The sequence below is a fragment of the Psammomys obesus genome, unplaced genomic scaffold, assembly GCF_907164565.1.
Source record: "Psammomys obesus unplaced genomic scaffold, mPsaObe1.curated_primary_1811, whole genome shotgun sequence".
Lineage (NCBI taxonomy): Eukaryota > Metazoa > Chordata > Mammalia > Rodentia > Muridae > Psammomys > Psammomys obesus.
Genome location: NW_026592666.1, coordinates 6,528,573 through 6,539,333, shown reverse-complemented (window position 1 = coordinate 6,539,333; position 10,761 = coordinate 6,528,573). Strand labels below are relative to the sequence as shown.

General features: G+C 38.1%; 1 protein-coding gene across 1 annotated transcript; it reads right to left on the bottom strand.

Annotated features, from left to right (window-relative positions):
* Positions 1-8,855: 8,855 nt before the first annotated feature.
* On the bottom strand, positions 8,856-9,347 carry LOC129682464 (keratin-associated protein 13-1-like). Its single transcript, XM_055614839.1, has one exon. The coding sequence runs from the start codon at positions 9,345-9,347 to the stop codon at positions 8,856-8,858; it is 492 nt and encodes a 163-aa protein (XP_055470814.1).
* Positions 9,348-10,761: the final 1,414 nt, after the last annotated feature.

The following is a 10,761-nucleotide window of genomic DNA, read 5'->3' as shown; positions in this document are numbered from 1 at the left end:
TGTGGAGGTCATCAAATTAGTAAAATAAGAATATTTTTGAGTTTTGATTTTATCTGTTGCAAAGATAGTACATTTTTTTGAAATTAACTATACACCTAATCAATATGCTAACAATTTTACCATTTCATTATTTTTTCTATATGAAATGTAAAAATCACAACCTAAAATTCTAAAATTGAGTTTACAAATCAATTTTGAAATAGCAGACTAGAAATATGAAATTTGATTTGAAATACTTATCTAGCTATGTTTAGTGTAAGCATTAGATCTAAGAAGGTTAAAACTCATATTCCATGATTCTAATTCATTCATACAGAACATAATTTATTTCCTACTTACACGTATATAAAAAGATAGGCATAGATAAGATATTTACATTAAAGGGAATTATTTGGCCACTCAACACTAAATCAAAGAAAGCTTTTTTAAATTTTGTACAAAACTTTCCATAGGACCTAAATTTTTCCATTTGTATTTTTCTAGTTTCCTGTTTTTCTAAAAAAACATAAATGTTCCATATTCAAAAAGAATGTATTATATAATTTTCTAGACATTATTCACATAAAGTCTGTTTTGTAATGTAAAGAAGTGAGAAAAATCAGAAGTTTTGAAGGGAGAAAATATTGAAAGCCCAAGGTAAAAATACCAATCTGTCAGATTATGTAAAATTTCACTAAGAGGTATAAGAGATTAAACATAGCTTCCCAGAACAAGATGAAAAAAAATTCCTTCCCCAGTTAAAACTAAGAAACTATAACATATTTTGAAGTCAGAATGTATGATTTTGTTAGCTCCTATTTACTTGTTTTTTCAGCTATTTGTAAATAAGATGAATGAATATGAATTATACTAATCCCTTAGCATTAACTCTAATTATATGAGTATAATTTTCACTTAGTGACCCAACAATTAATTTTATTCTGCTAATTCAATTAATTTGCCAAACAGATCATTCATTAAGCTCTATGTATTTTCCATGCCTTTTTTTTTTTCAATAGTTTGAAACCTAATTTAAAATAAGTAACAATTGACTGGGAGATCACAAAGATAAATATTTTTCAAAAAAAAAAAAAACAGTGAAGATAAACAGTTGGTTAGAAGACTTGTAGAGGGTACTTAGAGGGTCTTGCCTGTCCACAGGTTAATCAACAGACCTGAATCCATTGATTGCTCTGTGAAAGTCTGATAGCTCCTAGAGGCATATAGCACTGGACAGAAGAGATTGGATCATAGATTAGGGTGAAGAACACGTGTCCTTCCTGACTTATGAATCTGAAACTACTCAAACCTCAGGCCAGTGAGTAGTAGCTTCCAAATCCGTTGCCAAGGGAACTGTGGACACTGGTTCCAAAGCCCTGCGACATGGTGGAATTCAGCTGGCAGAGCCAGCTAAGCATAAGGGTCCTCCTGTAAGTGTGAAATGTCTGCCAAGGGCTGGACACCACACGTGACCCCTGGCAGCTGGTAGGTTCACCTCGGGTCTCTTGACAGGCAGAGTACAGATGCTGGCAAACTGTACTGATTCACTAGAGATGGTTACTGACAACTATGCTTATTAAGCCAATTAAGAGTTTTAAGTCATTTTTATTGTTGGACAGACCCTGAGCAGGCTTGAACCTCTGAAAAGTCTCTTGGTGTTAAGTTCAGGATACAGAGTTTTTAAAGGCAAAACCCACAAAGATACACCAAAGATAGATGAGGGTCGGCGTTACCATGAAACATTCGTTTCTTGCAGAACATAGTAATTACTTTTAGACATAACTTGCCAATTATTTTTGTTAGTACATATGGACTATTGTCTAGACCACGGAAATCCCAAATGTGTCTTCAAGGCAGCTGTGACTGTTTGGGGAAGGGAGGCAGGGGGCTGACAACCGTCTAAGCAAACTCAAAATGGAATCAGAACAGAATTCTCTCAGTTACTTCCGTGCAGCTGTTAGTGCAGTGCCGGGTTGCTGGGGCAGAGAGTGACACGGGAAGAACCTGGGGAGGTAGGGCAGTATCTAGAGGGGAACGGTAAGTCTCCAGATTAGCAGCTGTGTGCCATGTTGGGAGCAGATAATGAGCACAGGTGTTTATCACTAACATTCAGAGTTTAATGACATATTCTGGACCAGGGCTCATTTATGGTCTTATCCATATCAATATCCTCCTCCTGCCTTCATATCCCAATCCTGGGTTTAGGGTATATGTTATCACATCTGACTTGTATTTTTTTTTCATTTCTGAATATGTCACCCAATACTTTTCTGAAATAACAGATAAATAAACCTTTATGTTTGTTTGTTTGTTTATAAGCTAGTTTATTGTATTGTTTTAGCACTGATCCGGTTAGCTGTTTCTGTGTCAGAAACTGTTGGTACTTTCTGCCTTTACTGCTACCCAACATGGAAAAGAATGTCCCTATACGGCCCTTGGTGAAGCCCTACTGTGTATTCATCTACATTGTGACCAACAGCTGTTTATACCCATAGTGAAAGCTGCAAGTCATCACATTTCTTTAATTTGAATAAAAATATCTTATTAAGATATATTTTATTTTTATTAATTACTGTTTATTCACTGTGTATCCCACCTGTAGCTTCCTCCCTCTTCCCCTAACAATCCCACCCTCCCTCACTCTTTTCTACCCACACCCCTCCCTCAGTCCTTCCCTCAGTCTGCCTTTCCTTCTTTCTGACCCTAGTCTAGCAGGTCTCATCAGGACTGGCTGCATTATCTTCCTCTGTGGCCTGGTAAGGGTGCTTCCCCTCAGGGGAGGTGATCAAAGAGCCAGCCCATGAGTTCATGTCAGAGACAGTCCCTGTTCCCCTTATTAGGGTACCAACTTGGACACTGAGCTGCCATGGGCTACATCTGTGCAGGGGTTCTAGGTTATCTCCATGCATGGTCCTTGGTTAGAGCATCAGTCTCAGAAAACACCCCTGTGTCCAGATTTTTATTGCCCCAATAATTTTTTATACCTAAAATACTTTGTGTGATTTAAATTACTTATATGTATTTATGCTTGAATCCAGTATAATGGAAAACCAGATAAGATAAAAATCAAATGTGAGGCATGGTGGATCACACTATAAACAAGAGAGACAATTTAAAGAAAAAATGACTAAAGAATTCTGACTTGAAACAAGTCACTTGGTTACCAATTTGAATATGAATAATGTGAATTAATGACAGATAAAGTGAAGAAACATAGAGTGGTTTGTGGATGTTTCTATTTCAGGTTAAAAATACTGGTTTAATATTTAAATAACATTTTTTTTTTTTTTTTTGCCTTTGCTGTTTTTGTTGTTTCTGGGGTTTTGTTTTGGTTTGTTTGTTTTCACACAGGTTTCACTCTGCCTACAACTGTCCTAAAGTTCACTGTATAGCAAGACTGGTCTTGAATTCATTGCATTTCTCCTGCCTCAGCTTTGTAAGTTTGGGGAATACACAAGTGAGACATCATGCAGAGATTTTTTGTTTGTTTGGGGTGTACTTTGTTTTGTTGTTTTGAGTCTTTATGCAAGGTAGATATTCCGGTCATTTTTATAGTACTTATTTTATTTTATTTTTCTTTATTAATTACACTTTATTCACTTTGTATCCCCCCCTCGTGGTTCCTTCCCTCCTCCTGTCCCAATCCCTCCCTTCCTCCACCCTCTGCATGCATGCCCCTCCCTAAATTCACTGATAGGGGAGGACTTCTTTTCCTTCCTTCTGATCCTAGTCAATTAGGTCTCATCATCAGGAGTGGCTGCCTTGTCCTCTTCTGTGGCCTGGTAATGCTGCTTCCCCCTCAGGGGGAGGTAATTAAAGAGCAGGCCAATCAGTTCATGTCAGAGACAGTCCCTGTTCCCATTACTAGGGAACCCACTTGGATACTGAACTGCCATGGGCTACAGCTGTGCAGGGGTCTTAGGTTATCTCCAGGCATAGTCCTTGGTTGGAATAGCAGTCTCAGGAAAAACCCCTGTGCTCAGATTTTTTTGGTTCTGTTGTTCTCCTTATGGAGTTTTTGTCCTCTCCAGATTTTACTGTTTCCCACTTCTTTCTTAAGATTCCCTGCACTCTGCCCAAAGGTTGCCCATAAGTCTCAGCATCTACATTGATAGTCTGCAGGGCAGAGCTTTTCAGAGGTCCTCTGTGTCAGGCTCCTAACTTGTTCCCTCTTTTCTCCTTCTTCTGATGTCCAGCCTCTTTGCCTTTCTGGATAGGAATTGAGCATTTTAGCAAGAGTCCTCCCTCTTGATTAGTTTCTTTAGGTGTACAGATTTTAGTAGGTTTATCCTATATTATATGTCTATATGAGTGAGTATATACCATGTGCATCTTTCTGCTTCTGGGATAGCTCACTCAGGATGATCTTTTCCAGATCCCACCATTTACCTGCAAATTTCATGATTTCCTTGTTTTTTTATTGCTGAGTAATATTCCATTGTGTAGATATACCACAATTTGCATCCATTCCTCCACTGAGGGGCATCTGGGCTGTTTCCAGCTTCTGGCTATTACAAATAAGGCTGCTACAAACATGGTTGAGCAAATGTCCTTATTGTGTACTTGAGAATCTTTTGTATATATGCCTAGGAGTGGTATAGCTGGATAATAAGATTTTTTTTTATTTATATGATATGAAAAAATGTCCCTACAGTGATTATATTACTTGTTGTTTGTTTTGTTTTGTTTTCTCTAAGGCTGTTGTAGTGGATTGAGAACAGTCGCCCCTTCCCCAAATATAGGCCTTTATATTGGCCTGCTTAGTCTCAAGCTGAACTGTTTGGAAGATTGAGGAGGTGTGGACTTGCTGAAGGAGGCATGCCACAGGGAGTAGGAGTTGAAGTTCCCAAAGGCCAGTCTCTAACCGGTCTCTGTCCCTGCATGCTGTCTGTGGTTCTGGAAGCAAAGATCTTTTTTTTTTTCTTTTTTTTTTTAATTTTATTTTTTCTTATCAGTTACATTTTATTAACTCTGTATCCCAGCCGTGTCCCGATCCCTCATTCCCTCCCAGTCCCTCCCTCCCTCCCTCATCTCCACCATGCCCCTTGCCAAGTCCACTGATAGGGGGAACCTCCTCCCCATTCATCCGATCCTGTTTTATCAGGTATCTTCAGGACTGGCTGCAAAGCTCTCCTCTGTGGCCTAACAGGACTGCTCCTCCCTTGGGGGGTGGGGAGGCCAAAGAGCCAGTCATTGAGTTCCTGTTATAAATAGTCCTTGTTCCCCTCACTATGGGAAACCAATTGGTTACTGAGTTACCACAGGCTACATCTAGGCAGAGGTTCTAGGTTACATTCATACATGGTCTTTGGTTGCATGTCAGTCTCAGAAAAGACCCTGTGCCCAGATATGTTTGGTCCTTGTGGAGCTCCTATCCTTTCCTCATCAGACTAACTCCCCTTCTTTCTTATGATTCCCTGTACTCTGCCAAAGGTTTGGTCATGAGTCTTGGAAGCAAAGATCTTAGCTACTTCTTCAGCTCCATGCCTGCCTGCCCTGGCGACAGGCTACCTTCCATGATGTTAACGAAGCAAAGCCCCAATTAAGTGCTTTCTTTTATAAGAGTTGCTTTGGTCACAGTGTTTCCTCACAACAATAGAACATTGACCAAGACAGCTAAATAGAATAAAGGGGTCATTTATAGGAACTTGTGATGAATCATCTAATTTATCGGGTATAGGCCCCTTATCTAAATCGGTCTGTCTTCACATCTGTTTCAGGAATTTCTGCCACATAATTCAGACAATATTACCACAAAAAAATGTATTTTTTTACCGAAATGCACATTAAAAGAACACCTCTGATTATTTAAATGGCATTGTCTTCAATTTCATTTAATGATAATGTAATTGAAATCCAAAGAGGACACACTATAATTTTACCATTTAACAATATACTAGATATTAAATTTGGTTATCTTCAGTGCAGTGCATCATTAAAAGCAAATCTTCCACCTTATATAATTGTAGGTCAATTCCTCATGTTCTTCCTCACCTCAGAGTCTGGTAATCTTCTAGCTCTCTGGTTCTGTGCCACCATCACTTTCAGATTCCATATGAAAGTAAATGCACCCTTTATCTTCCATGTCTGTGCATTTTATTTACCATCATATACTCAATTCCACTGTGTTGGCTTCAAATGATTGAAATGACTTCTGTGTATACTTTTAAATTAAATTTATTTTAACTGCTGCTTCACATTGCAATATTATGCATGTTAATGTTACCATATGTTTAAAAAATGTTATGCTTAGCTACATATGTGCATTTATACATACAGAGTTCGTTTAGTGTTGATTGTGTATGGGTTTAAGTTTAGCTATTTAGGATTGAATAACCTACTAAAGTTCTTAGCCATGAAGAAAGCTAATTCTCTTAGCAGTCATCAGGTGGCCATAGTTCTTCATCTCAACGTAGGGCCTCATGAGATTTTCTCACTGATGTTGTCATATCAATTGGTGATGTCACTGTAGGGTTTTTGTTTAGAACTGTGCTGTTAAGATATCATGAGTTCAAATACTTATCATAGACACAGTCTCAGAGCACACATTCTCTTCTTCTGGATCATAAAATAGCTCTGTCCTCTCTTCTGTAATTTTCTCCAAGCCTCAGGCTTAGAGGTTATGTTGTTGATGTTTCAATTTGGAATGGACTCCCAAATTCAGTTGCTCTGTGCATTTTGTCAATATCTGTGGTGGTTATTGCTGCAAAAACAAACTTCTTTGATGCTGCAGGGAGAGATATACTTATTTCTTTATGTTAAGGGTAGGTCTTCAGAATATAGTTTAGAATTATAGTGGTCTAGGAAAATGGCAATAGTAAGTTTCCTTCTAGGTTCCATGACTTCATCATCTGCTATGAGCAACTGGCTAGGTTTATACACCCAGGCCTGAATTCCCTACAACTGCACAGACCTTAAATCTAAAATAAATGCATAATATATAAGCATGTGTGTATACATATATAAATAATTTAGATGAAGTTATAACACTTGCAGTAAGTTTTAGAGTATCAAACTTTATAGTGCCAGGTATGATAAATTTCATTTTGAGTAATTAAAAAAATGCAAGAGAATGTTACTGAAGAATAGGCTATTGTCCTCACCTTGGGGCTCTTCCAAAGGTTGAATGTAAGATGCTATTGCTTAACACAAGTTTCAGACACAATATTTAGAGAAATTGAGATGGAGCTGACCTGGATCCCTCTCTCTGAGGATTACCTCTCATAGAATCTGAAGGTCCATATGCCAATTGAGAAAAGTAATCAACCATCCAAACTAGCTGTGAAGTTCATGTACACAAAATGACCAATATGCCAAGATATGCCCAATCGTGCAATAATGGCACTTATATCTTGTGTGTAATCAACACCTGTCTAATTGTATACCAGACTTTCTTAATCTTATCAGACTCTAAATTAACACCTCACTGGTTAACCTCTGCATACATGGCTCTCAAACCTTCACTCCAGAGTCTCTGGGAATCACCATTTTGCACTTAGAATCTGCTGAGAGTAAACTTTTTCATAATGCACATGTGGGTGAGATCATTCAGAACTTGCTTTCCTGAGTCTGGCTTATAACCTGTAACATACTGATCTCCACTTTTATCCATAGTCTCTCAAGAATAGCATCTTATCATTTTAATGGTTAATATTTAACTGTGGCTATTCTATAGTCCTTTATCAGTATATTCTTTTACTTCTAGGGTTTTGTGAGCAGCATGGTGTTCATGTCTTCCAAGTATACTGACTATATCTTCTTTATCTATATTAATCAGTTGGAATGTCAGATCATATGGTAACATTTCTAACATTTTGGCGAATCTGTATTGGTTTCCATAACTGATGTATTAATTTTCATTTCCTCTGTGTTTATTTTAGTATTACCATGTCCAGATACCTTCCTTGCAGAACAATGTATGGGAGTTATGGAGACTCACCTCTTCATAGGGTTGCAAATCTGACATCAAAGGGAAACAGCAGAGTGGATCTACCCATGGTGTTAGGAGAATGAGATGGTAAGAATTAACATTGTGGAAGATAAAAAACAATCCGGAGAGCAGGCGCCACACTATTGCTGACCTATTGCCTTCAAGGGTATAACTTGAGGTAGGCCCCACTTATTAAATTTTACACAACCTCCTAAAAGAGTTTATCATCTGGTACTAAAGACATGATCTCATGAGAGTCATTTCAAATCAAAACATTTAATGTCAGTGCACAAAGGAACCCACAGCCAGAAACATCTAAATGCATGTTGTCTTCTGCCTTCTTAAAAGATCTTAGACCATTTGGCATAGACTTGAGAGCCTACCACTTACGGAAATCAATTTATATTTTGCATCTGGAATTTAATTACTAAATATCTACACTTGGACACAATGCAGCTTTCCTTTAGTTCTTAAGTAAGAAAACTATCTCAGGCATATAAGAGTTTTATCTAATTCACAACTTACTTAGCAGAACTTCAAAACCTTTATCCCTAAGTATGATGTTCATTTAACATTAATCAATGTAATGTTTCACAATGGCAAAAGTGTATACAGGAAAAAGAAAAAAAAACACAAATTAGGCATACTGGATATCAAATTAGTACATTCATTATCTTAAAATTTTAGTATTCATAAATTTGAAAAGAAAAAGCACTATAAATTTCATTTGCAATGCAGACTTTATTTTTGGGTTAATAGATTGATTACAGAGTTCTCCAAGGACACCCATCAGCCAGTATCTGGGGTCAGAGAGAGAGAGAAAGTGAGGAATTCGCAATCAGGGAATGAGAAGATAATTCTTCCTGGTCACTAAAGGAAGACACAAAAGGCCAGGAATCCAGGACTGGGTGGCGGTGGTCGGCAAGTTCCGGAATTAGACAGAAGATCAATAGAATCCTGATCCTGTGCCATAGCTTGGTCTATAGCAAGAAGACTGGCAGATTCTAGAGGGCACATAGGATTGGTGGCAGAATCCAGATCCGTACGAAGAGAAGCGTTGGGGTCTAAAGCTGCTGGACCCACAGCTCAGTGAGTAAGAGCTTCTAGACCCATAGTCCAGAGACTGGCAGCTGCTGGATCCAAAGCCCTGAGAGCCAGCATATGTCCTGCAGGGACTGTAGAAGCCGGAGACCCTGGGGCTGAAACAGGGCCGCTGGCAGGAACTGTGCACCACCTGGGAAGTCTGGCATCTGATGGGCTGGTAGCAGTTCTGATGACAGCCGCTGTGGAGAGAGGAGCCCAGGTGGCAGGGTCTGGGAGAGCAGAAGTTAGTGCTATGGATGAAGTGGCTGGGATAGGAAGAGCCGCAGGAGGAGCGAGGGTAGTTCAGGTGATCTCCACAAGAGCGGGAGGAGAAGTTTCCAGAATAGCAGGACATGTTGAAAGCAGGTGCAAGTTGAGCTGTGTGTAACAGAAGATTCTGAGTTTGAGAATCACTCTTCAGAGACCTTTATATAGTCTTAGCAATGGGTGTGGCCTCTTGCAGGATCATTGTTTCTGTAGATGGACTCCCTCATCTGAATGTCTGGACATCAGTAATTTTCTCTATAATTGCAGTTAACTAACCCCTTTTATCTTACTTTCAAGGGAGAACTCATTTTGTTTTTATATGTCTGAGTCAATGAAATGCATTTATGTTACAAATGCTATGACTGTATTTAATTAGTGCCGCTGCCATTTATGGTCAGGAAATCCCCCTTATTTTTTTTTTCTCTGTCTATGACTTGTGTGTGCTCTTGTTTAGCGAGGGGAATTACTCTTAAGTATGACAAAGTCATTATCCTCAATTGGTCATCAAGGCAGAATCTTGCATTGACAAGCAGCCTTTTCAAGATGGCCCCAATGTCAAGTCACTGGTTCACACTCTGTAGTATAATGTTAAATTTCCTATACACTATTACCAATGGCTAGTATAAGAGTATATAAAACTCAGTATAGGAGTTATATAAAAGCAAAGTCAGAAGAATTGGGACATTGTATAAAATCATTCTTGTCCTGAACAAATGTGCAGAAAAGTTTATTAATGAATTTATTTTTTCTTTATTTAGAATAATGAAATAAAAATTATATGGGGCCCATTGAATGAAGCAAACAGCAGAAATGACATTTAGTGTACAAAGTTCAGTGGCATCAGGAGGAATGGTATTGTGGATATAATTTTGATTTAACCTATTGATAGATATTCTCCTCTTAATTTAAGTTCTTCTGGAGTATGCTTCCCAACTCATATCACTAAACATCAATTCAGATTGATGGATAGTTTCAGAGCTCATCCAAACTCAGTCTACCTGTCCCTGTCTTGCTGCAGCTTTCTTTTCAGAGGTAGAGCCAGATTTTGCAAATATTGAAGAGGATACTTTTGGGAGTTGTCATTGTCAGAATAATAAATCACAATAAGCATTCATCTAAGTCTGACTATTAATTTAGAATAAAAATAATAGTAAAATCCCTAAACTTCTGAAGTTCAAAAATAAAAAACAAACAAACAACTATAACAAAATCAAGATAATGTGATTTCTCCATTTTCACCACGAACAATGTATCCATTACCCGAATGAATGATTACCACTACATGAAGTTCTCCACATGCTTTTCTACAGAAAGAATGAAAATATTTTCCTTTACGAACTATATAAAGGAAAATACTGAAAGTATTTGACATAAGAGAAGTAATTGCTTCCAATATCACTATTTGATGATAGGAATGTCCCAGCTTTGAGCTTTCCCTTGTTCTCAGTTGGTGCTTCAAGCCAAGGACCATGCTCCTAACAGTATGATATCCCTCTTGACAT

Excerpts from the sequence above, each read along its gene's own strand:
- LOC129682464 (XM_055614839.1), bottom strand. The coding sequence starts at position 9,347 with ATGTCCTGCTATTCTGGAAACTTCTCCTCCCGCTCTTGTGGAGATCAC.